This window comes from Cucumis melo, chromosome 9 (assembly GCF_025177605.1).
Source record: "Cucumis melo cultivar AY chromosome 9, USDA_Cmelo_AY_1.0, whole genome shotgun sequence".
Lineage (NCBI taxonomy): Eukaryota > Viridiplantae > Streptophyta > Magnoliopsida > Cucurbitales > Cucurbitaceae > Cucumis > Cucumis melo.
The window spans coordinates 24,777,931-24,805,370 of NC_066865.1; the positions used below are offsets into that span (position 1 = coordinate 24,777,931).

The 27,440-nt window shown below is 32.7% G+C and overlaps 3 protein-coding genes and 1 non-coding gene across 8 annotated transcripts; 2 read left to right on the forward strand and 2 right to left on the reverse strand.

The window, feature by feature from the left end:
- Positions 1-1,529: 1,529 nt before the first annotated feature.
- On the reverse strand, positions 1,530-3,587 carry LOC103482933 (probable membrane-associated kinase regulator 6). The gene is made up of 3 exons (XM_008439332.3): positions 3,045-3,587; positions 2,567-2,930; positions 1,530-1,832 (listed from the first exon to the last, which is right to left on the reverse strand). Exons 1-3 carry the CDS (start codon positions 3,327-3,329, stop codon positions 1,825-1,827), a joined length of 657 nt encoding a protein of 218 aa, XP_008437554.2. The 5' UTR covers positions 3,330-3,587; the 3' UTR covers positions 1,530-1,824.
- Positions 3,588-4,220: 633 nt separating this feature from the next.
- On the forward strand, positions 4,221-4,293 carry TRNAF-GAA (transfer RNA phenylalanine (anticodon GAA)). The gene has a single exon. It is a non-coding gene; the product is annotated as a tRNA-Phe (tRNA).
- Positions 4,294-5,807: 1,514 nt separating this feature from the next.
- On the reverse strand, positions 5,808-10,218 carry LOC103482932 (uncharacterized). Its single transcript, XM_008439331.3, has 4 exons — positions 9,671-10,218; positions 9,120-9,275; positions 6,830-6,895; positions 5,808-6,541 (listed from the first exon to the last, which is right to left on the reverse strand). The coding sequence occupies exons 1-4, from the start codon at positions 9,830-9,832 to the stop codon at positions 5,873-5,875; spliced, it is 1,053 nt and encodes a 350-aa protein (XP_008437553.1). The 5' UTR covers positions 9,833-10,218; the 3' UTR covers positions 5,808-5,872.
- A 1,662-nt stretch (positions 10,219-11,880) lies between these two features.
- LOC103482931 (uncharacterized) lies at positions 11,881-15,909 on the forward strand. 5 transcript variants are annotated; one of them, XR_007823577.1, is made up of 5 exons: positions 11,884-12,196; positions 12,277-12,447; positions 12,618-12,719; positions 14,465-14,610; positions 15,412-15,909. XR_007823577.1 is itself a non-coding variant. In XM_051089958.1 (2 exons), exon 2 carries the CDS (start codon positions 12,300-12,302, stop codon positions 12,852-12,854), a length of 555 nt encoding a protein of 184 aa, XP_050945915.1. In that variant the 5' UTR covers positions 11,881-12,196; positions 12,277-12,299; the 3' UTR covers positions 12,855-13,100. The 5 variants fall into 5 exon arrangements, 1 of the variants encoding a protein (XP_050945915.1); XR_007823579.1 differs by having other exon boundaries at positions 11,881-12,196; positions 12,277-12,825; XR_007823578.1 differs by having other exon boundaries at positions 11,881-12,196; positions 12,618-14,610.
- The last annotated feature ends 11,531 nt before the right edge of the window (positions 15,910-27,440 follow it).

Here is a 27,440-nt window from a genome sequence, read left to right on the forward strand (position 1 = left end):
AAGGTATGATAATACATAGGCTGCTGTCATTTTAGCATTAAATGATGAATAATACATTTTTTTTTCCTTGAAGAGTGTCTTTTTCTTTTTTCATGTCTTTTCATTCCCTTTCACTTTCTCAACAAAAGGGAGAAATAGAAATTATATTATTCCATATTATTTTGTGGATAGGATTTAAACTATTATTTATTTATTACTTCTCTAGAAAATTTCCAAAAAAAAAAAAAAAAAGAATTCACCATTCTAATAAATTCTAGAAATTATTAATTAAGTGTACTTTGATCATATTGTTATTTAATCTATAATCATATCTTCTTCACTTTATTAATTAACGATAATACTTTACTTAAATCAAAACTATTTATTAAAAGGGGAGGAAGGACGATTCAAATCGATAGTTTAGAGATGTAATGTTTAGAATTTATACGTGAAATTTTATTTTTTTTCTTAAACATATTTATTTAAATAAAATTGAAATAGTGATATTACGTGTTGGAAGTGAATTGACACGACAAACAAAGAAAAATGTCTAAACTTTGATATGTGTTATTAGAGGAATTGTCCTTTTCCAGGTAGATCAATCTAATAAAATATGAATTCTTTTTTCACTATATCAAAGTTGCTAATAATAATAATAATAATAATAATATATAATACGTGTAACTAAGTGATCAATTATGTATGTAATTCAAATCCTTCGACTCTATATTGTACTAAAGAAAAGGAATAGAGAGAGAATTACTCGGTAGATGAATTTAATAACCAATTCGGATATGACTAATGGATAATGCATAAATTACTATTTCAAAAATTGATATATTAAAATTCACCATTTTTCATCACTACATTTGTTGAACTCAAATGCATTATATTAATTTGTTAAAATATTTTCTTTATTCTTATCAGAATCTATATACTTAACATGATCTCAAACGAGATTATAAATATTTTGAGAATAAATTTAGACACTTAATCATGTAACACGTATTTTTATTACAGATAATTTTAACAAAGTACTAAAGTGCAACGATATAATTGACATGACCTTCTTACATTGGCTAGATAAGAGATTGATTATGAATATATATATAAGTCATAGACAGCTGGATTCGGTAAGAGATATTTTAAATAAAAGTTGAAACCAAAAATAATTTCAAAGAGATTTGTATCTATAAATATCGATATATATCTAACTTAGTTTATATAGTTTATAAAAAAATCTAATTTTCGTCACTGTATGAACTAACTATTGTTAATTGTGTTGTTAATTCAGATACTATAAATATATATATATATATATATCAAACTAAAACTTTGAGAGATAGAGAGTTTCATTGAAATATGTTGGTGAAGTCCAAATCAGCATGATCAGACACATTGCTGTTTGATTGTGTAATTATGACAGAAAACTTTGAAATAGGAAAAAGTAGTGTGGGAGAAAAAAAAAAAGAAAGAAGAAGAAGAAGAAGAAGAAAGTGAGAGATTTAGTACTGTCTCTTTAAATTTAGTGGTTTGTGTTTCACAAGACATAAAGACAAATAAAAATTTAATATGATATGTATGTATATATATATGCCTTTTTCACCTTTCCATCAAAGGCCACAATTTTTCCACTCTCATAATCCAAAACAGATTCGTCTTTCTTTAATTTACTCTCACAATGACAAAAACACAAACAGTACCATTGCATTTTTTTCCATATATATCCCCACAAAATTACACAAACAGAAATTAAAAACAGACAAACAACAACTGTACTGTCGTCCCTATGTTCATCATCATCATCATCATCATCATCATCCTTTGCTCTCTTCTTCTCCCTCTTCATTTTCCTGAAAAAACATCAAACAATTTTCAAACCATGCATGTCAGTGTTGGTGTTTGAATAATCCTTCCACCGTTGTATATATATAAGATCATATGTATGGTGGAAGTGGTTTTGAAATAAACTAACTGATCTCAAACAACATATACCTTTAATAAATATTCAAAATAATCGGTAAGAAATGTTCGATTCTTACTTTTTTAAATGATTTTCAAGGTTGATATGTTTTGAATGGTTAAAAGTATGTTTCAAAAGTGATGTTTAACAGGAAAGAAGTAGTATATCAGCTTCAAATATCAAGTAATTTGATTCACTAGAACTTTTGTCGTAATATGTCTTAATTTAGATTTTTATAACACACACCCACCATGTAAATTATGATGGAGCTGCTACCACTTAATTATTAATTAGGACAAAATTACATTATCCTAACAACCATATGATTTTTCCTTTTGACAGTATTCGATTTTAATTATTATGTTTTTCGTAGCTCTGATTTTTATTTCACCTAAAAGAGGCCTCAGCTCATACGCTATCAAGACATCATCTTCTATGTAACAGTAAAGATTTTGACTTTGGTCTTACTCTCAACAATTTCATCCGACCCAACAGTAAGAAAGCCTAAAAATATATAGTTATGGTAAATGAGCAGATTAATGTCAACAACTTTTAATATATTTGGAGAAATATTGATGAGGAAAATGAAATTAAAATGAGAGAGAGAGAGAGAGACAGACAGACCTATGGAGTTTTTGCAGTGAAGAACGGCATCATAAATTGAGGTCTCAGAATCACATGAAGATCTTCTCCATTCATCAATACACTGATGATGAGCTTCCCTTGTAGTAGTAGTAGTAGTATATTTTCCACCATGGAACAACAATTTCTTCCCTCCTAACTTACCATTATTATTCCCATAATTTCCCACCCTTTGAATCCTTCTACAAAGTGGCCTTAAAAAGTTCAAATATTTCTCGAAAATCTGCCTTGATAATCTCCTGCACGTCTTCCTCAACGACTCTGATTTTCCTGGTGGCTCCGCCACGAGCTTAACCGCATCAGGTGAACCGATCATGACACCCGATACGCCCTCGTACACTTGCAACTATAATTTAGAATTAAGGAAAAGAATAAAAAAGTTTATATTAAGAGAAAATGTAAAAAAAAAAAAAAAAAAAAGGGTTAAGAGTTTCGATTCGAGAGAGAGAGAGAGTTATACGGGGACGAGGTAGCCGTTGGAGATGAGCTGGTCGGCGTGAACGAGAGGGAGAGAGGGAGAGGGGGAGAGAGGAGGGAATTTGAAGTCGTTAGAACGGGGAGAGGAATTAGTACTGAAGTAGAATCTCTTGGAAGGTGGCATTGTAGGATCCATTTCAATGAAGGAAGCTTCATCAAGAGAGGTTCTAAAGGAATTGGCACAACTAATTTCAAAGGATGATCTCATGTTCACTAACCAACTATATGAGAAGCTTTCTATGGATAGAGGTTGAGAAGAAGCTTCCATGGATGACAGTGATGAGCTTAATTTTGGGAATTTATGATATTATAATTTGAAGGAATTAAGATCAGGAAGAAGGAGAAGGAGAAGGAGAAGGAGAAGGAGAAGGCTGTTGGCCATCTGCTATGGGGGAAAAAGGATATCATGTAATTATAAAAGTTCATGTCTTGTGTGTATATATAAAAAAATATTAATTTAACTAATAGGTTTTTTATTTCTTTTTCTATCTTCTCTTTTTATTTTCTTCATAAGAATGGGTTTTTTCCCCTTATGGATGATTTTTGGGGAAGAGAATGAATAGTGGAATTTGAACAATGAAATTAAAGTGAAGGGGGAATATTTAAAATTTGTTTGGATATTTTGATTTAGGCTAAATATATATTTTTAGTTAGCCATTTTGTTTTTTTTTTTATAATGTTTTATATGCTATTTTTTGAATTTAGTTTTTAAGAAATGGAGTGTGTACCAAGAAAAAAAAATCATGCATGGATGTGGTCTATTCGACTTTGATAAGAGCAAACTCTCATAGATGGTGGATCGAAAGTGGTGGATGCATGATGAGAGACTAAAAACAATATACTTTGATCGAGAGGAGGATTGTTAATTAGGTTCAAACAAATTTAAGTTTGTCTCACATACGTTAGGAAAGAGAAATTTGTAAGTATATAAATGAGGACAAATCGTGAATGATTATGTTTAAAATTAATATTACCATACAATTGTGTGGAGATATGATCCGATTGTACTTTTTAATTGTAAACTCTAATCAAAAGATAAAAATGACAAAGTATACTTTTTAAGCTTGTAATAAATAAACTAAAGTTTTTTTAAAAAAATTATAGGTAGATATAAATATATATATATATTTATGTTAATATAAAACTTAATAAACAAATGGCGGGGATAGCTCAGTTGGGAGAGCGTCAGACTGAAGATCTGAAGGTCACGTGTTCGATCCACGTTCACCGCATAAAGTTTTTTTTTTATTTTTTTGGTTATTTAGCTAATTTGACAACTACTTCTTTCTTTTTGGAAAAATCTAGATTCTTATAAACTAAGTTTATTACATGTACAAAAGAAAAAAAAGGCTCGTCATGCTCTATTTAGCTTTGCTATGGACTTTGATAAGAGCAAGTTTTCGTAAGTGGACAAGAGTGGTGGGACAAATGAGGGAAGACTAAAGGTCCTACTTGTATCATGAAGGACCCATGAAGAATTTATGTAGAGGAGCCAACGACACAAAGGAGGACCATCAGATACATTTACACTAGGCCAAGTGATCATAGTGATTTGAATTCTTAACCAGTAATTCATGAAGGGCTTGATTAGAGTTAGTCGTTAAGGCATCAATTACTATATTGGGTAGTTAAGAGCCTAAATTTTTCATTCTTTAAAAACACGTGAAAAAACTCCTTGTATATAATATTAAACATCTCAACCATTTATTGACTTGAGTGCCAAAATATCGTTGGCTAACACAACCCCAAGTTCAAAATTTGTTGTTTTATAAGACATTTTTATCATTTTCTCCCAAAAATATAAACTCACTCATTAGTCCATTTTTTGACATCAACTATATCATCTATCAACCATGTCTGTACGAGCTAGCTTTTTTATGTAGAATACCAATGTAAACTCTTGACTTTTCTAGTTCAATATTTGTGGAGTAATAGATCAAACTTTGCTTTTTAGAATAATGAAATATGGCACATCACATTCTTGGGTACTGTTTTATTTCATTGCTATCATTTGTTATAAACTTGATTGAACTACACTAACTTACAAACTAAATTGGAACAGTTAATATAGTTTAGACATCAAATTATGTATTTATAGAAAAAGTGAATAATAATAATCTTTAGAATTTATGTTTTTTAAAAAATAAAAGATATTTCAGATTATATTTATTGTTACTGTAGACTGACTGATTAGTAGTATTGTAGTACAGAATGAAGAACAGAAGTTTCCAAAAAAGAAACAATATTTTAAAAGGTCCAAACATTGTTTGTTTCTTAAAAGTAAAATAAAGGCCTAAATCATTTGTAGTGTTCAACAACAAACATTTTGGTCTCTTCATCTTTCAGCATATACTTTGATTTATATATTCTAAACCCTTTTCTGTGGCCTTTGTCCTTTTCTGTTTTTCAAGATTCTCTCAGCTTTTTAGTGAAAAAAGAAAAGTAATATTTGGAACATTGTTGTGCTTCCTTTACAAGTGATTTCTTTTTAATAAAATCACTTTTTATCTGCATAAAACAATTTTTTTTTTTTTTTTTTTTTTTTTTTTTTTTTTTGTAATCACCCATTATCCTTCACTTTCTAATGTTCAAATTTCTAAATGTTTGTTAAGTATGGAACTATTTGGCGTTGAAAATACATCCAAGTTATCCCAACATTTTGTGTTCTAACAATGTTGAATAAGATTCTAGTGAAACCAAAATTCACAATAACCCATAGGAAATGGAAAACTTCAACTTACTCATATGCTACAACAAAACACATAATATAACTTTTAATGAAATCAAAATTTACAGTCTAAGGATCAACATTTATTTCATGAGATCTAAGAATACAAAGGCATTCCAAAGGCTATGCAACAACATAGATGGTAGAAGGTTCCTAGTCCTTGCATACACAGTACCCATCACCATCCCCAGCAGTATTAGAGGTAACATCCTCTGCATATTGAAATGTGCGAGAGCAAAGGCTATTGAACTCACCAAAATAGAGCACCATACTGGCATATATTTGGTCAACGACGGTAGGAGGAACCCTCGGAACACAATCTCCTCCCAAATGGGAGCGCAGACTGACACGACCACTGCATAGAGTGCCATTGCCACTGGGTCCCTAGCAACGATTGATTGTTCGACGCTTGAGACAGTAATTGGAGTTGAGGGAAGAACGGGCAACAAGTTTAGATTCACCTGTGAAAGACGGTTTACAAGTGGAAACATTAGGCAGCCTAAACCAACATCGAATTGCCATTTCCCTTCAAAGCTGAATTTAAACCAGCTAGGTGGAAGGGGGTGGAATCTTGAGAGGCAGCGATGCAGAATTGCCATTCCGGTAAGCCCTTCGGCTACATCTGTGAGAAGGCTGTATAAGGCTTGCCCTCTGTGCGTCATGAATTCCTTTCTGTATCCGGCTGTATGTGCTATTATTGGAATTATCCATGACCCTATAACCCAAAATGAAGCAACCCAGAGAAGCATAACCTACATCACCAGAAAACTTAACTTGTTAAATTCATTTTGTTTTTCTCAATTTCATAGGACTGCTACTCTATATGAACTTCCTACTGGGCTCAATTCGGCAAGTCTACTTGACATTATATGAACACAATCTTGATGTTCCATGTCAATGCCTAAAATGTATCATGATATAGCAAAAGGAAAACAGCCACATCAACATATATTAACTTTTGAAAGTTTTGGCTGCTCATCTAGATTGTACAAGATAAACAAAACAAGAAAAAGTAAACATAGCAGAAAACTAGGCATCACCTGAACAATGGTTTTCGCTGTCCATGGAACCACCCATGGCTTTGTAACAAATATTGATTCAACGGCCTGAGATTCACAAAATAAAAGTAAACCAGGCAGTCAGCTTCTTGATCACAGGATGGAAATCACTAAATTAAATAGATAAAAAAAAAATGTTGAATGAGGCACCACAAAGATTTAGTGCAGCATAAAGTGTAAATCCCAACGAGGACACCATGGTTTACATTCAATCAGAAACTTCACTCTTAGTAGTTTTAGGGAGGAGAAAAGCAGCAGGATTGGTCATTCAAGCTTCACAACAACAATAACTAAGAAGAAATACCTCTCCAACCTCAGTTCCAGCAGAGCAAGAATTAGGAACATTACTCTCTCGTGGCTCCTATGAAAAAAAAAAGAAGGGGCAGATAAAACAAATTTGGCTGTGGACTTTCTCAGTTCAAGGCCTTCAGGTAACCAGAAGGGATCTCTTAAAAGTAGGAGAGGGAATCGGGCAACAAGAATAAAATAAAAATTTTGCTTCGTAGTTTGATGTCACTCAAATGGGATAATCACAAGAAAAGTAACGAGCAAATTAGTTCGTACAAATCCCTTTGAAGAAGAAAAATGGATTCCAGTGAAATGAAATAAACAATAAAGGAGAAAATTCCCAAGCCAGCAAGCAAAGGTGGCAGTATAAAGATGTTATTTTTTATACTAGAGTAGTAAGGTTGTAATCATGAAAAAGATGCTGATATTTACGCCAGTATAAATCAATAAAAAGAGCCAAGTCTTAAAAGTTCATTGTTCCCTACTTTTCTGATGAGTGGCAGCAGCATATCAATGATAGTTTGGTAATAATGAACTCCTCAAGATCTAAGCAAATGAACGATAGTAACATATTAATCTAATATGTAATAGGTAGCACGATGTCATTTAACAAAATAAATGATAAGCGACATATTATTTCTTTGGTCATTATAATTCTGATATATTGTAAAATATCGATGATAGGCTTAGTAAATTGAAGGGTAAAAGAAAAAGAATAGAGGGTTCTTGAAATAACGAGGTGATTGCTTTGTTGTTTGATGCTTACTCGAGAGTGAAAATTACAAGAAAAGTGTAACGCAAATGAGGTTGTGCAAATGACTTTGGCCGTTGCTATTCTGACAGGTTGCAACAACACATATCAATGATAGTTGGTAATTTGAAAGGTGCAAAACAAAGTATAGAAAGAAAAGAGAGTTTGTCCACATGAGCACTAATGTGAATCGCTATTTTCCATTGAATTATCTTCACGAAGAAAACAGTTGACTTTTGCTAGAGGCATTTACCATATTGGCTCGGACTCGGAGAGTAGAATACCACAACTTAGGCATGTGCTATCACTTGGTGTTCACTTTATTAATTCTCCTTAGAGCTATAAATGCATTTAAAGGGACTATTTTCCTCTACACTTTTACAATGATGATGATGACAACAGTAATTTTTTGTTAACTTTAGGAAGCTACTTACAGGAGGGGCTAGCTAAGATATTACATTTTTCTAACAAAAAATGTCCCTACAATTAATCAATTTACGAGATGATGAAGAGCTGGTAATTCTACCATCAAGGGTAATTTAAAATATAAGTAAAAAATCTGCAAAAATACTAATCAAGTGGACTTGTCAAATGTATGAGACAATTGTTCAAGCAAACCTCCAGCTCCCACACCAACATAACCTTTTTTAACACTGAACTATAGATAACAAAATAGACAAGTTGCTCTCTTTAACACGATGCATAGTAAAAATAGAATATCTCACTAAACTGCCAAAGAAGATCTGGAATGACAAATGTTAACAAACTAAAATAGAGAGGGAAAAAACACTCAAAGGAGCTATATCCAAATTTCGACACCATATTAACCTGTTTCCTCAGACATGTTATTAAGTCAAAGGTGCTGATGATTGTGATTTTCCGGTTATTGTAAGTTTGATCAACCGTATTTGATATATATGATTGGAAGTTCCCATAGGAAGTAAAACAGTTAAGTATATATATTAGCGAACTTAGAACAAGTACACTTGATCCCTAGTTTAGTACTTTGGATGCCACGGTAGGCTTATTTACCTAGTCGAATTTTCTTTCATCAAGTTTTACATTCTCTACGACCTACTTCATTCGTGCTTGCATTAACACATATATTTCATTCAGGGATTTATCTAAACAGTATATGGGCATACAGAGCTATCGTTTAGGAGAACGTAGAAGTAGCTTTCCTTTACAATTGAAGAATATAAAGTCATTCAAATGTTGTGAACGTAAATTTACCTTGTATAAACTAGTCACCCATTCTTTTCTCGGGTCACTCGGTTGATTGATTTCAGGGGTTGTCACCAGGTCTTCTACCAATTTATCTTCCACAGACTTGGACTCAAAATTTTCTGACGAGGACTCTTCACGACGAAAGCAGAAAATCTCCCATTTCTTGAAGATAAAAACAATTCAACAGAGAAGAAGGCATAAGCCTCCAGTGAGAATTCAATGAAAACAAATGTCAACTGAAGAAATCCATGAACAGTTACAGTTCACTGGTAAAGAATCAGATTCAAACTCAATTTCCATCCGAATTCATAATACAGAGAGAAGTTCAGAAGAAAAAACTTCATTATAAAGAAAATTTAGAAGACAGCCAATAATCATACATCATTTCCTATCCGAAGCAACAGATAACACAAACTTTACACTAGAGCCAGTGAAAAAAAAACGAAAACCCCCTTTCAGAATTAATCATTTCTCAACATAACGGAAACAAACAATGCCCGTTTCTCTTGTGGATATGTATAAATATAGAGAAAGGGAAAGATAGAGAAAGAGCATACATTTCGGCGGCGGCGGGAGAGATTGGTGGCACAATGGATGCTTGAATTGAGAGGAAAACGAGGGAGGAGAGGCTTCAAATGAACCCTAATCGAAAAGCTAGAATTGGGAAGAGCAGGGCGGAAGGAAAGCGAGTGGCAACAAGGGTTTGTTGCAGTGGACATTGGAGAAGCGCCGGATCAATCAGAATCCGGAAATTGGAAGGAAATCGATTACGCATGGGATGGAACAGAACAATTCGATTAAAAACAAAACAAAACAAAACAAAACAAAAAAAGAAGAAACCCTAAGATTGTTCTAGTAGCTGCGTTGCCCTTGCTCCTTCAGCTCCTTCAGCTCCTTCAGCTCCCTCAGCACCTTCTTGTGTAGGAGAAAAGGCGATAACAAGTTGAGTGAGGAAAGAAGCTTCATCAATGCAACGTGGTTTTACGTGGTTCGATTGAAATCGTCGTCGAATCGACGACAATAAAACCCAAGGCTTGGCCTTAAAAGACAAATCTTCAATCCCTAATTCCCTCAATTCCTTTGTTGATTCATTTTACCTTAAAAAATAATTTTAATCTCCACTCCAATACTTCCAAATATAACAATTAAATTTAAAATACTAAACTTAGGCATATTTTTTAAAATATTATAAATATATAATCAAATAATCATTATAAATCAATAAATAAATAACCTAAGAATGATTTTAATAGATTTTTACTATATTTATAATTTTTTAAAATCTTTATATATATGTTAATATTTTTAATTAATATAATTGTTATATTTATAGCTACCACTGTTGTATATTTTAGACTAAATTTAAAGAAAATTAATGTTAAAAGTTTAATTTTTCTATCGATAATCTCTTCGATTAATTGTGTCTTAACCCTTAATTCTTAGCATTCCCAATTAAAATTTTTCCACTTCTTCCTCCATGGTTGTGCCTAAATAACAACACAAGCATTGAAAATCATAAGCCAATGCCCCATATAGAAACTCTTGGTAGGAAAGAGAAATTTCATAAAGAGTTTTATTCTTTTATCTTCCATTCAAGACAATCCAGAATAAAAGACACACAAGAAAAATCCAACAATAAAATTGATAATAATAAAATAAATCTTTCATCATGGATTCATCTATTATTATTTTTTTTCATCTCATCAATCGATGATTTAACATTCCATTCATCTTTTAGTAAGTAGTATGTACTTTTAATAATATATATAATGTGTACTAATTATACGAATACTAAGTTAGTGAAGAGAAGAGAATAAGAAAACCAAAGGAAGAAAAATCTAAGCTTGATTTTTTATATTTTAAATTTATATTTTAAACAATTTATTATATAATAAATAATATATATTTTAATAACAATTTGAATTTAAATTTTAGAATTGTAATTATGCCTCAATAACATTTTTGCCATTATTTGAATCTTCTAGGTTTTATTTGAGAAAAGAAAAGAAGGAGATTGAGAGAGAAGGTGTAGTGATGCAAGACAAACACGATGAGAGGGAGAAAGTTTTTTCTTGCAAACAAGAGAGGAGAAAAGTGCGGCTGATGGAGAGGAAGACATAAAGGTTTTGACGTAGGGCTTTTCCGAGCAGCGTTTGACGGCCTCTAACGTTGGTCTTGAGTTTGCGCGAAATGTATGAAAACTTTGAATTGAAGGAGATTATCAAACCGTTCAATTTGGTTCTTATTGGGGTTTGCAGTGGGTTGTTCGACACATGAGTCTTCGGTCGGAAGAGCCAACAAGAAAAAAATTCTTTGATTTGCGCTAAATGTATAAAGACTTTAAAGAGTTTGAAGGAGACGAAGTTGAAAGCTAGCTCTAATCGATTTAAAGAAAACATGAAACACGTAGAAATAATGTGAAACTTTGATGGTGATAGGTGTTAATTGTGTGGTGAGAGTTTGGTTTTAATTATAAGGTATTTAGAGTTATTGAACAATTGTATTTAGGAATCAAGTTTGTGACTTAAGTAGAGACATTTAATTAGCCAGGAATATTTAAGACATTGCTCCAGCAATTTTTTTTCTTTAGATTTATCTATTTTGCTATTTTGTCAATTTAAAAATAAATTTATCGTTTATCCAAAATAAACATTTTATTTCGCGGATTCTTCTGAGGAAAAAAAAGAGAGAAAAATAAATTCGGCCCGGCCTTATTAGAAAAGAGAGGAAAAAAAAAGTTAGTAAATGTGAAAAAATGAAGTGAGGCTGAATGAACGAGGGATGAAGATAACAAAAAGGAGTCCAAACGTCTTTGTCAATTATGGTTTATCATTTAGATTCGAATTCAAATCTAAAGTGGTTAGATTAACGACGTAAGGAAAAGAGGAGGAAGATCCTTTACATTTTGGATATCTAAACGCCGTAAGAAAGAGAAAGAAAGGAAGATCGAGAAATATAATCGCCATACTTCTGATGAGCCGTACTTCTGATGTCATCACTAAGAGCCGTACTTCTGATGTCAGCACTAAGTGTCTTTGAAAGTCTTGAAAGGAAAGTGTCTTTGAAAGTCTTGAAAGGAAAAGGTATATAATGCTTGCTTTTGCCATCCCTGTCTTCGTGGATCAATCAATATTCCTCATTACATCGGCATATCTTTTCCTAGATATCAGTTTGTAATTGGGTTCCATGGCCATGGAGTTAGGAGAGCTGAAGAGGAATTTTGATGGGCTGAAACTTCTTGCTGAAAAGCAAGAGCGGAGAGTTCGTTACTATGAGACTAGAGCCCAAAACGTAGCCATTGCCTGCCTTATATGGGACCGCCTGTTCGTCGTTGGTATGTATCACACTTCTTCCTCCCTCTCCCTCCTCAATTGCACTCCTCACTTGTGGATGGTTTTAGGTTTTAGCCTTGCCTCTACTTCTCTCTACCTTTTATTTTTCCTTGAGGCTGTTTTCATGTTGTATCGGGCTCAAAATCAATTGGATATTATTTCCAAAAAACAGATTGAAATCTCCCTACAGATTTTGAATACTGGAAGCCCAAATGATGATGAGGCTGGAGATACATTTTCAAGTGATAATGGGGGGTTGGAGTTGAGTTTCCAGGTTCAGTTACTTCAGTACCATCCACTTACAGTTGTCCAGAGAAAAATTTATATTGCTTCCACTATTTCTACTCTGCTTGCTGTTTCTGCTTTTGAAGTATACACCTGTAAGCTCTTGTTATGCAATTCAAACTGAACATTCATCTGGTGACCTACTGCTAAGCTTACAATTTGTTTCAAGTATTGTGTTGTGGTTATAAAATCTCCATATTAGAGATTATTGTCGTAGAAATAAAGAATTTGAGGTAATCGAGTTCCATAGGGAAATGTTATGTTTATGTTATATTAATTTAAGGATGTTGGGTTGGGTTTTCTACTTTGTATGGTTGTAAAAGTAGAGCTACACATTAATTATAAACGGTCCTATATTTGTTTTATGCTTTGTTGACGGAAATAATATGATACACATACATCCACTGAGCTTTCCCTTTTCCTTCTCAACATCTGACTTAGTAAATTCAGTCCATATAATCATTGCTCTTTCAATTTTACTTGAAATGCACAGCAATGTCAATTAAACAAATAAAATTGTGCTTCTATTCATGTTTTCAGCAAGATCGAAAACAAGCTCAATAATTAATTTTATTTGTGAATATCTTCGATAACTAAGAGGTCATAGGTTTAATCCATGGTGGCCACTACCTAAAAATTAATTTTTTTACAAGTTTCTTTAACACCCAAAATATTGTAGAGTCAGGCGAGTCGTCCTACGGTATTAGTCGAGGTGCACGTAAGTTTGTCTAGACACTCAAGGATATAGAAAACAATTGTGAATATCCTCAGGTAGCCAATCTTCTCCATTACTTGGACAATAGCAAAATATTAAACAGCCGTCTATCAATTGAGTTGGGTTCAACTATTGGAACTTTTCAAACTTTGTCTCAAACAGCTTCCAGAAAGAAACCTGGTCTAAAGTCAGAACCCACTCTTTTTCCAGCGTTACTTCAAGTACAACCTGGATTTTAACTTGCCATTGTGATAATTGTTATGGGTAATCTAGGTAGGTTACTTAATATCTTACTGTTGTTGACAGAGTAGAAACCTAAGTAAAATTTTGGAATGCAATTCTTTCACACAAATTATAGCTATCACACAACACATCCTAGCAATCACAGAGACAAGAGTAAATTAACAGATGTAGAAACAACAATAAAACATAGGAAGTTGGTAAACCAGTTTGGTGATACACTTACGTCTGGAAGGCAATGTGCATAGGAAAAATGATCCGTTAATATAATTAAGTTAAGCGATTACAATGGTGTACTTATCTGTAGCTAATGAAGATTACAATGACAGAGCTTAACTCATCTAGACCCCTCCTAGACGTGAGACTCCCTCTTGAACTTAAACTCCTCCCAAGTATGTGGATATTAGTGGTGTAGAATTTAGGTTTCCCTAAGTGTGTGAGACTCTCTATCACTTGAAGATACTTTACTTCTTTTACACGTGAACTCCTTTCACTTGAGAAACTCAGGCAATTTTCTTGGTTATTAGCATATTTCAGGATCTAGCTCCTATTTTCTCTACTGTATTGTTTCGTTGCCTTTGCTGCGAACTTTTGTTCTTTTTTTTTGTTCAATATCTTTTTCAGCTCAACTTGTCTGCTTTGCTGACTGATTTTCTTCATGTTTTTCCACGTTATCTTAGCTATGCTGTTTTGAGTACTACGCTTATTTGAAAACGAGGTTTGGTTTATAATTTTATTGTTTGATTCAATGCACTCATTCCTGGTTTTTTATGCTATAGGAATGGATGTTACACTTGTTGAATTGGATGCCGGTAAATATGCTCAGATGAGTTAATCCATAGCCATACCGATTCCTGACCTCCAAGGCGATAGTAAAGTTAAAGAGATAACATCAGAGGCCAAAGCGTTTCTTACTTTGGGATTGGTGAGGCTTTTTCACTTCGACAACATGTCATATTATAGCCGTGTGATAGCATTGGTACAAAATTTAGTCTTAGATTCTATTTCCTTTTTTATCCCTTATTCTTAGATGCATGATTAGTGGGTGCTGGTAGAGTGTTTTGGGGATTCTGTAAATCCTATGATTCAATTTTTTCTTGAATGTCCTCTCGCATGTCAAACGTTGTTTCTTCCCATTGGAAATATGGTCATGATACGAAAAGGATACGAGGTAAAACAAAATTAATTAAGAGTTAAAGTTCCTATATCCTTCTTTCGATTCAAGATTTCCCATGTAAACCAGTATGTGACTTCAATACATAATACAGCAAGTCAGCAAGTATTCTTTTTGAATTACAATTGTATCTGTCCATCTTCCCTCAAGAAGTACTCGTTATCTGTACCACTAATTATCCTTTTTCAGTTTTTTGGATTACCTTGTGAAGGTAGTGCTAGATGAAAGAATGGAAGAATTTCCTTGATCCATTTTCTGTCTTTGGTCATGCTTATTGATTTTCCTCTCTTTATATATGATAAGTTGTATGATAGAAAATGTGATCTGTTCAGAGCAAAAGTTTCTAAAATTTCAGGTTTGAAGATCAGCAAAGAAAATTATAAAACTTATTATATGGAAACTAACTTTTTCTTGCTTTTTTCGGCCAAAATACATTCTTTTATGACAGTTCTTCACATTTGAATTCATAAAAGATTAAATGCTCCTTTGTAGTGTGTATTCATAAAAACCACGTGTATCTTCATGGATATTGTATTGTGATCTACATTGCAGGCTGAGCCTTCGACAAAAAAGAAATGTGAAGAACACGCTGAATGGACGGACAAGACATGGTATACAACTAAAAGAATTTGAATCCACACAATACAAACATTGTGACATGGAGCAGGAAGATGATTATGATGGTGATGGAACACATGGCTCTTGTCTAGATTTTGAGAATATGGAAGAAACATACAACTACGAACAAGATTATGGTTATGATGAATACGGTAGAGACCAATCTCTCTTGACTATTCATATTTAGCCATTTGAAATTGCAAGCTAATGTTGGTTGTCCATAGTTATAGTTATTCTTCATGTTGCTACCCCTGTGTTCAGTTAGATGAACATTAGCATGGAGTTTGTATGATCTTTGATTTTCTTGTATCATTTCTATAAATCACATGTGAGCTTTCAGTGTTCATTTGTCATAAATTTTTGGAAGGAAAATAGATAAGTTAACACAACATCCATTTGCTGGATTTCTTCCCCTTAAAATGCAACATAAGGTTAACTCATATATCCTGGTGGAAAATTTACTTTTATTTATTTTGCCAAAAAACACAAAATTATTAACTAAGTTTGATCAGTGCAAAAAATAGGCCGTTAAATATCTTTATCAAAACATACCAATTTTAATTGACATTCAAGATTTTAATCACTTTTATCTTGAATTCTATCCATTTTAACTAGTGTCAGTGTTTTCCCTTCTTCTTTTGAAGTCAAAGATCCAAGCAGATCTTCATATCCTGTTTTAGACATTCTTTCCTAATAGTGCACTTCCCTTTTCTCTTACTTGAATACCCAATTCATGTCCATTGTCATGGGGCTTGAAGAGTTGAAGAGAAGGTTTAAGAAGTTGAAAGATGTAAACAAGAAGCAAGAAACAGAAGGGTGTTACCATAAAACCAAAGTTCAGAACATTGTTTTTAGCTATCTCATTTGGGGCCTTTTGTTCTTCTTTGGTATTTCTGGCTTCTTTGTCCTTTAAGTGCAATAATTGGCGGGTCATTTGGCTTTTAAGTGTTTTATTTACTTATCATCTTTTTACTTTTCCTAGATGCTGTGACTATGTTATATAGAACCCAGTACCAGCTAGACATAATCTGCAAGCAACTAATTGAAATTTGCCAACAAATTTCGATTTTGATTGCCTAGAACAGAGATGGTTTGGATCTAATGGAGGCTGGAGAATTTTGTTATGGACTTGAATTCGGTTTCTACGAGAATATGCTCATGCTTGATCATTCTAGCATTGTTGGGAGGAAAGTTTATATCTATTTCACTGTCTGTTTCACTGTATGCTTATAAGTGCTTGTTGTGCAACTACAAAAGAAAACAGACAACTAATAACTTAACTCCGTGCCCCATACATAAGACCACTTCCCAGGAAAAAGAAAAAGAAAACAGGGGGTTTCCAAACGTTCTCCTTAGCTATCCTCAAATTTAATGTCAATGATTAAAGAGCTTGGTGGAAAAGAGTCTTAATTAAAAGCCGTAACCAAAATTACAATCGAGATTATGTCATTTTGCGACTTTGCTTGGTCTCTCTTTCGTTGGGTTGACATGCCCTTGTACATTCTTTCATTTCTCTCGATATCTTGAAAGTCATTATTTTGAAACATTGTTTTGTTACTCGTCACTAAGGAAAAACGGTCATTTTGAGATATTTACGTCCTTAAAAATCTAAGATTTCTGTATGCTTACATATGGTCCCTCTTTTCATATTCATAGTTGAATTATGGTAGTAGTGACTTAAAAGTTATTGATTTGGTTTGGGAGATATCAATACAATCATTTTCCAAAGGAAGACATTTCTAGTTCTTTGTTTGTTTGTTGTCGACCAATTCCTTAATGGTTGCCATCAAAACATGGGTTACTAAAATCATTAAAAATCAAATCAACATTTTAAAAATGATTAGAACTAGACTGAAAATTGACCCAAAATATACAACCCAAGATCCTAACTAATTTGAAACTAAGTTCTACACCATATGAGCCAATTTGATCAAAATTGAGGAGCCCTAGAATTCGGGGTAGAAATAAAAGCGAAAGGCACGGAGAGCTTCATCCATGGCGTTTGTTTTGGGTCGTTTCTCGAACACCGGTAATGTTTGAAAACTTCATTAGTATTATAATATTCATATCTTCTTTCCTTCAATATATTTTACAGCATTTGCCTCTGTCCTGTCTTCTCATTCTCCATTTTTGTTCCACCAAAGAATTGGGTATATGAGTGATGATGTGAGAGAGGGAGATTAGCCGCGAATTTTGGGAGATCACGCGAGGGTTCTAAGCTCCCAACGGGCGATACAAATTCAGATTATTATATAATGACCGCTGTGGAATTTGTGGGTTCACATTAGGGGATAATTTTGATTTAATAATGCATCTAATCCTCGACAGAGTTTGGTTTCATTCGTCATTTCCCATTTCTCTAACCTTTCCTCTCTTTCTTTAGTTTAGGGTTTGTACAAATTTCGTTGTAAATTTCGTTTCTGCTTTCCCTAATTCTTGAGTAACTCAAAGTAAAGATAGTTATGAGTTAATGATGTGGAGAAGATATGATGTGGACATAATTTGAAAGCGTTGAAATTTTGGTTTCTGTTTTCCCTAATCATCGATGGTTTAGGTTTTATTTTCATTTCATCCATCAATTTTCATATCCCTTTCGCCTTTTCCTTCCGATTTCACTAATTCTCACTTTGGCATTAACGTTCTATAGATTAATCTAAATTAGATATGATGTGGACATTTTAATTGATTGTGAAAGGTGGAAAAAGATTGTGGAAACTAATTTATTATTTCAAAATTAATTAATTTAAAACTAACCATTATTTTAAAAAAAAAATAGAACAAAACACGAAAATATTTATAATTTTGAAAATAAAAAATAGTCACAATATGAAATACAAAACACTCTACGGTTAATGGGTCGCACACATGCATGAAAGACTTGGTATAAGAGATTCTTTAAATTTTGGTAAACGATCGTGTACCAAGTCTAAATGATCTTAGTACATGATATTGTACCAATTCTAAATGATATTGATTGTGAACTAAGATCATTTATATTTAGTACAAGCTCGTGTACTAACATTTAAACAATCGTATATGAATATCTAAACAATTTTTGTTCAAGATTGTTATATTTGGTACACTATCTTGAACAAAAATCGTTTAGATTTATAACATTTAAAAAATCGTTTGGATCTGGAAGTGAAAATATACGAGAGATGACGTGGACAATGAAGACATCAGAAGACATCACGAATAAGGAACAAGTGGAAAAATATGAAGAAGAACTGAGGAAGTGAAAAATCGTCCACAATATCAGACGAATATTTGATATTTATGAGAATATTTTACGGACTTTTTAACTTTTTTATTTTTTATTTTATTACACGGATCGTAAATATTTGTAAATATTACTATGTTTTGTTATATTTACTAGAATTAACTATTAAACGAAGAGACTAAGTTAGGAGTAAAAATGTAAAAGGGCTATTGTTGTATTGTTATCACTAAAAAAGTTTATCTCCTTTGTCGGATATTATTTTCTACAGTCAAAGCTCAAAGCTGGTGCCATGCCTGTAGGAAGCTTCGTACCACCTAATCTAAGTCCCTTTGGTGCCGCTATTTATGCCTTCTCAACCATTACCTCACGAGCGAATCACATGTTTAAACTTCTCTATAAAGCTCACTTCAGCTTGGATATTCATTTCCAAGTCATTCCTTTCAGAAACATACAATCCAATTAATCCCCCTTTCTTTTCAATCCTTCTCCTAAACTCCAATTTGGATCCATTGCCATGGCTCAGCTTGGAGATTTGAGGAGGAATTTTGTTTTGCTGAAAGATATCAATGACAACCAAGAAACAAGCCTTCGTTACTGTGAAACCAAACTTCAAAACGTTGTTCTTGGTTACCTTTCATGGGGACGCCTCTTCTTCTTTGGTGTTTCTTTCTCCTTCAAGTGTAAGGATTGGTGGGTCATTTTGGCTTTAACTCTGTTCTATACCTTCTTCTACTTTTTGCTTTTCATGGATGCTGTCATTATGTTATCTCGAACACATGATCAACTCGACATAATTCGGAAGGAACTCGCTGAAATTTGCCAACAAATTTTGGTAGCTCAAAACCATCTATCTATGGAGGCTGGAGAAGATTCTGATGGATTTGAATTGAGTTTCCATGAGAGGATGTTTATGCTTGATCAGTTTCGAGTTGTTGAGACTGGGAGGAAAGTTTATATTTATTTCATTGTATGTCCCTTGCTTGCTATTACTGCTATTGAGTTATATGCTTGCAAGTGCTTATTGTGCAACTAAAATGAATATCGTTTGGGATAGAGTTTTGCTTTTCAAGTGTTGTTGGGTGTAAAATCTGTTTGCTAGAAATTAGTGTCGAAAGAAAGTAAAAGTATTATAGAGGGCGAAATGTGATGGAAGTTTTATGTTTAAATTATAGTCAAAGAATATTGTGGAACCTTGTTCTCAGCTCCTTTTCTCTCCTTCCTGTGTTGCCCATTTGTATTCTTTTATTACTTGTGTTAATGAAAAAGAGTTCTTACATTTGTTTCTAGCATATGGAATTGGAAAACATTTATATTCCAGTGTAGAAAGACAGAAACCGGCAGCGGCGGATCTAGAAATTTTAATGATTAGTAAAAGTAAAGTAAGAAGTTAAACTTCAACCTACGTCAAAAGAGGTTGGCAAACAGTTTTACCACCGAACTATTATCTTGTGTGATTTTTTACGACTTCAGTTTTGGCAACCCCGACAAGATGAAAATTACTATCTCATGTATTTTAACCGATAAAACGTTAATTTTGTGCTATGAACTCTTCGAATTTTTAGTAATCCTAATTACATTTCGGCTCTCTAAACCACACCTATATATATAAATTTTAAAAAAAAAGTTAGTAAAAATTAGAAATAAAAAGTGGGAAACATGGAACTTTACCTAATTTATATATAAACCATTTGTGTACAATTTTCTACAAGGGTACAGGGCGAATGTGCCTTGTACTCTTGTTGCTTTTATGAGATTGTGTAAAACAGATTAGAATAGTTTATCTACTCTATTATATAAATATGATTGACAGGGTTTTGGAACCCTACTTTAATTTGATCTTCTGTGATCAAATAGCAGAAGGGTTTGTCATATCTCTCTTTCTCTTTATATGTTCCACTCTTTTTCTTTCTTCTTCTTTCTTGTTTTCTTTTCCACTTTGGGTTTTTTAACATCTATGAATCTTTTAATATATATATTTTCTTTTCTCACAAGTCATTCCTCTTAATTCTCTGTCATCCTTTATTGATCCTTGTCTGAAGGATGTTAGTTTGACTTATTTATTGGGATTAGAGCAACACTTAAGTCTGGTTTTTTTTTTCCTTTAAAACAACTTAGGGTACTAAAACCTCGAGTTAATTATCCTTTATGACAAAGTAATAAATTTTTATCATAGAAGGACTTGTGGTTGGGTTATAGATTATAGCTTTATTTCAACCTCCACAACTGGTGGATTTGTCTCCTCTCATTATTGTGGAGTTATTAAGTAATACCATCACTTTTGTTCCCTCTAAATTTGATTCTTCCCTTTGGCTAATCCCTAAAAAGAAGGTCCAAAGAAAGTGACATCGATCCCAACAAGAGAATAAAAAAGAAAAGAAGAAGAAGAAGAAAAGAGATTTTGAGTTCTAACTCCTTTCTTCTTTATCACGGTCAAAAGAATATATAATATAGGACTAAGCTTTTTATATTGTCTTTTTGTGTTTTGAGGTTCACATTAACTCATCTAATACATGGTTTTTTTTATTAGAAAAAAATTCATATGAAATACAAATGAATCAACTAATTAGCTTTAAAATAGAAAATTGATTTGCTTACCAAATGCATATCAAAAAAAGAAATGCTACAATACATATATCAAAAAAAAGAAATGCTACAATACATACTTTATTTATTTTTATTTTTTTTTTATGGTTTGATAGAATTTGAAATGAGTAATAAACAATATTTATCAAAATTTAAATATTTGTAACAATTATTTAACTTTTTTCCAAGTCCAAAGTTCAAACTCATTACCTCTCAAATTTTTTGAATCAACCATAAACCTATAATCATAAATATAACAAACCCCATAATCATAAATGTTTAAATATTGACTTTTAAGTAAACAATCCTAATTCATCGGTGAAGAGTTACAAATGAAGTAAAAATTAAACAATTGCTTCTCTCTGCCAAAAAAAAGAAAAAACACATCCAGCGAGTAAAAGAAAAAGAAAAATAACTTAATAAATAGAGAGATATTCAAATGTTTGTAAGTAAATTATATATATATATATAGTTGAAGAAGATAAAAGGTTAGAGATAGAAGTCTAAGTAAATCCTCTCTAACAGAAAGTAAGTGTTTCCGACAAAAGATTAAAAGAAAAAAGGTCGGAAAATGTAATGTCTCTATTTATTGTTTTTTGTGCCATCCCTTTTCTTGGATCAATCAATATATATTCTTCATTACATCTGCGTATCTTCTCATAGATATCAGTTTGTAAGTGGGTTTCCATGGCCATGAGGTTCCAAGAGCTGAAGAGGAAATTTGATAGGCTGAAACCTCTTGCTGAAAAGCAAGAGCAGAGAGTTCGTTACTATGAGACTAGAGCCCAAAACGTGACTATTGCTTGCCTTATATGGTACCGCCTGTTCGTCGGTGTATCACATTTCTTCCTCCCTCTCCCTCCTCAATTGCACTCATCATTTGTGGATGGTTTTAGGCTTCAGCCTTGCCTCTACTTCTCTCTACCTTTTGTTTTTCCTTGAGGCTGCTTTCATGTTGTATCGGGCTCAAAATCAATTGGATATTATTTGCAAGCAACAGAATGAAATCTCCCAACAGATTTTGAATACTGGAAACCCAGATGATTATGAGGGTGGAGATTCAATTTCAAGTGATAATGGGTGGTTGGAGTTGAGTTTCGAGGTGCAGTTACTTCATGAGTACCACCGGCCATTATTTACACTTGTCCAGAGAAAATTTTATATTGCTTCCACTATATCTACTCTACTTGCTGTTGCTGCTTTTGAAGTATACACCTGTAAGCTCTTGTTGTGCAATTCAAACTGAACACTATTCATCTGGTGAGACCCTATACTGCTAATTAAACTTACAATTTGTTTCAAGTTTTGTGTTGTACTGGTTATAAAATCTCCATGTATAGAGATTGTTGTCGTAGAAATAAAAGAATTTGAGGTAATCAAGCAAGCCCCAGTGTAAGGTGATCACTTTATGTTTTCATTACAAAGGGTCTTGGAAAAGAATTTGAGGTAATCGAGTTCCATAGGGAGATGTTATGTTTATGTTATATTAATTTAAGGATGTTGGGTTGGGTTTTCTACTCTGTATGGTTTTAAAAGTAGAGGTACACATTAATTATAAACGGTACGTCTTAGATTTGTTTTATGCTTTGTTGATGGAAATAATATATCTACACATATACTTAATTCCCTTTTCCTTCTCAACATCTGACTTGGGAATAAATTCGGTCCATATAATCATTGCTCTTTCAATTTCATCACTTGAAGTACACAGCAATGTTACTATTAAACGAATAAAGTTGTGCTTCTATTCATGTTTTCAATACCCTCCTTTTACATATGATTTCCAACAATAGCATATATGTGTGTGTGTGTGTGAGAGAGAGAGAGAGAGAGATACCCTCCTTTTACTTATGATTTCCGACATTATTTCCGACATGATTTCCAACAATAGCGTGTGTCTGATAGAGACGGAGGAGAGAGAGAGAGAGAGAGTATTTCACTAGAGAGAGATTATCCACTAGAGAGAGAGAGAGAGAGAGAGAGAGAGAGAGAGAGAGAGAGACTATATATATAGAGAGAGAGAGGGAGAGAGAGAGTCCAAGAGAGAGAGAGAGAGAGAGTCAGTCTACACCTGTCTTATCCACTAAATCTCCAAATTCGGTTTGGGAAAAAGGAAATAAAGGGAAGTTTCCCAATCAGAATGAGAGGAAAACAAAAAAAGAAAAAAAGCAAATATAATAATATTCAAGTTGGTTTTTTTAGAAAAAAGTATTATAGTCTTTCCACACATGACATAAATGAATGGAAAACAATTGGAGTGCCACAAAACAACAAAATTTAAAAAAACTAACTTTACTTTAAAAAACATTTAAAAATCTCTTAACCTTCATGACACATTAGTAGAATTTTTGTTTTGTTTGTATGTTTGTATAAGAAAAAACTATGTATTTGGAAGATAATATTTAGTTTATGGAAAAAGTAGTAGTATGATATTTTTATCATTAAAATTAGAGTAAAATTTACTATTAATCTACCATGCTTAACAAGAGAAGAGTTAATAAGGAGAGAGAATGACATGTGACTGCATCGAAAATACTGTTAAAAGAGAAATAGGAATATATGTGTGAAGAAAAATTTTAACAAGAGAATTATTATAACAAAAGTCATCCACTATAATTAAAGTGAATATATTCTTTGCACATGTTCTTTGTTGGCCTTGAAAAGGTGCCCTCTCTCTCTCTTCTGGGTCCAAAATATTTATACAGAAGTAAAAACTCTCAATCCCTTTCTTTGGACTGTCATGACATGACCTTTTTTTCTCTCTTTTACTTGGTCACTTCATCTTCTTTAACCCCCTTCATTTGTTAGTTATCTCTCGTCGTCTGACCTCACACGAAAGTATGTGCTGATCTGGTGAATACAAAATAAATGAGTTAGAGGGAGAGTTTGTACAGTGAACTTACCTTTTGCTCATAATCTTAAACATCAATTTGTTAGGGATGACGAGCAAAAAAAACTTCAAATATCTTTGTAACAGTATGATGTTGTCCACTTTCTGGTGATGTCGAAGATTGTTATCATACCTTATAAATCTATGACCATCCCCTTATTTATTTGATAATGTGAAACTTTAATTGCATTCTCATCTTACGAACTTTAGTAAAAAGATAAATGAACTATATGAGTATTTTACGATTCATTTTGAAAGTTTAAGAATATTTTAAAACTTCAAGTCTGAAAGATTGGTATTTTGAACCACCTCAGGTTAGTGGCAGCTGCAGCTATAAATGGAAAGATGAGGTTTAATTTATTCATCGGTTTCTGAAATCATGAATATTTCGTAGAAGAGGATTGAGGGTTTGAAAGGTTTTTCAAAAAGGAAAATACCCTCCTAAAAATAAATTTATATGATAATCTTGTCGACATAGTTATAGAACAAAGTATTTTCAAATTTTACTGATAAAAAAATAAAAACGTGAGATTAACAAATTCTCAAATCTTAACAATATTTTTTATTACTAAAAATATCAAATTTTAAATTTTGCTCGAGATGAATCGAGATTATTAAGTTTTTAGGCTTTCCTCTTCTTTTAAGATGTCTCCTTTTATGTGTTGTCCATATGTATTCTTATTTTTTGTTTATTTAAGTGAAAAAAGTTCTTATATATTGGTTTCTGCTATATGAATTTGGAAAACATATATAATTATTTTTGCACATCCAAAATTGGTTTGAAGAAAGGAAAATAAAGGGAAGTAAGGATACGAAAGAAGAGAATATTTTGTTTGACAAAAGTTCTTATATATTGGTTTAATGGTTTCAACATATATAATTATTTTTGCACATCCAAAGTTGGTTTGGAAAAAAGGAAATAAAAAGGGAAGTAAAGATACGAAAGAAGAGAGAATACTTTGTTTGACAAAAGTTATTATATATTGATTTAATGGTTTGAACATATATAATTACTTTTGCACATCCAAAGTTGGTTTGGAAAAAGGGAAATAAAGGGAAGTTTCCCAATGAGATGAAAGGATACAAAAGAAGATAATATTTTGTTTATCTGAGTGCCAAAGTAGTTCTTATGTGTTATTGTGCATCAAAAGTTGGTTTGGAAATTATTAGAACACATAAGATTGTTTAGCTTTTATTAAATAATAAAATAATATATATTAATTCGAATTTTTCAACAATCAACCCGAAAAAAATCAAAACTTTCAATCCAATCCATATTTTAAACTAACCTAATTCAACCCACATAGGATAGTTCAAGTTATAGAGTTAATCGAATTATTCTAACACCCTAATCCGAGGTTTCAAAATGGATACTTTAAAGAAAAAACATGGGTCAATAATTCAATCTAAAAACAATCCAATGGTTGCACGATAATTTAAACTTCTATAAATGAAATTATACAAAAAAAAAAAAAAAACTATTCATATAAAAATATATATACAAAAAAAAAATAGAAAATAATATAAGAAAAGGATTTGATTTATTTATTTTTTTGCTTCATCACTATGATTTCTGTTGTGATTTAAAAAGGGGGTGAAGAAAATACAGAGAAAAGATCTCCCTTTTGACTTGGGGGTGATGTGGAGACACTTCGAAATCTATATAAAGCCTATATTCTTTATGGGGAAAGCTGCAATTTTCCATATTTTGGCCAAGGTACACTTTCTCTCTCAATTCTAATCTTAAAAACCCAAAAATTGGTTCCTTGTAATGGCGTCTGGGGACTTGAGGAGCTTTGAGGAAGTGACAGTTATTTACAAGGAGCAAGAAGAAAAGGTGTGTTACCATGAAAACAAAGTCCAGAATTTGGTTATTGGGTACCTCGTTTTTGGACGATTGCTCATCTTTGGTTTTACTCAAACTTCCCTGCCCTTTAAGTGCAAGGATTGGTGGGTCATTTTGGCTTTAACTCTTTCCTGTACTCTTGTCTACTTTTCGCTTTTACTGGATGCTGTCACTATGTTATGTCGGACTGAATATGAACTAGATATAATCCGGAAGGAACTAATCGAAATTTGCCAACGAATTTTGGTTAGCCAAAACCAAAGGGATCTTGTGGATCTAACTCAACTCACGATGGAGGCTGAAGAATCTAGTGATGGATTTGATTTTGGTTTTGGTTTTCATCAGAAGATGCTCATGCTTGATCATTTTAGAACTGTCCGGAGGAAAGTTCATATCTACTTCACTGTTTCTGCTTTGCTTGTTGTAGTTGTTATTGAACTATATGTTTCTAAATACTTGTTGTGCCACTGAAATGGATATCGTTTTGGCCCCTTGTTTGTGCCGGCGGGTTTGCCGTGCGTCTGCATCTGAGCATGCCGGAGGCGGAGGGTTTGTCGTGCCGTTTGTGTCTTGAGCGTTTTGGAGGGTCTGAGTTGAGTGCCGTTTGAAATTTCAAGAACCAAGCGTTACCCTCTACCCCAAGTTATATATATATATATATATATATTAAATAAATCGGTTCGATTTTACGATCGATTTAGATTTAATAAATCGAATTCGGTTTAATGTGTTATATGTATATTATACGATGGCTGAAAAAGGTCACTGTCAAAAAAAAAAAAAAAAAAAAGAGGGTTATCCAATCGTTTTCAAATGATTATTCTCAAATATGATGTCAATGGCTAAGGAGCATGATGGGACAGAATCGTAGTTATAAGTGCTATCCTGAATTGTAATTGAGATTATGCCATGTTGCAAGTAACAAAACTTAAGTTTGGTTCACCGCTCTCTAGTTAAATCAATATTATGGTCATCTAGAAATATGGATTGGACCTTGATCAAATTAGCCCTTTATGTTGTCATATCCTTCAGAAAGATTTGGCCACCTAGTTGTTGATGTTATTGGAAGTTGTTTCTTGCTCACTTTGTTGCTTGAAATCAAGGATCGATGACTTTGTTAAAGATTTGTATCTGTTCAGACAATATGATTTTACACTGTGAACTCAAGATCATCTTTTGGCCTTGAGAGAGATCTATAAATCTACCCCACCGCCACAAAGGCACAATCTCAAGAGATTAAAAGTTCTCCCTTGCTTGATCCTCAAGACATCATTTGTAAAGGAAAACCAACAAAAAAAAAATGTAACACTTATTTTTATAAATATTTTGTCAATTTTGTTATTTTTAACAATTTTCCTTCGTGATTATATTTGCAGTAATTAGCCATGATTTAGAAAGTATTTTAAAAAAAAGGTAGTCGAAAC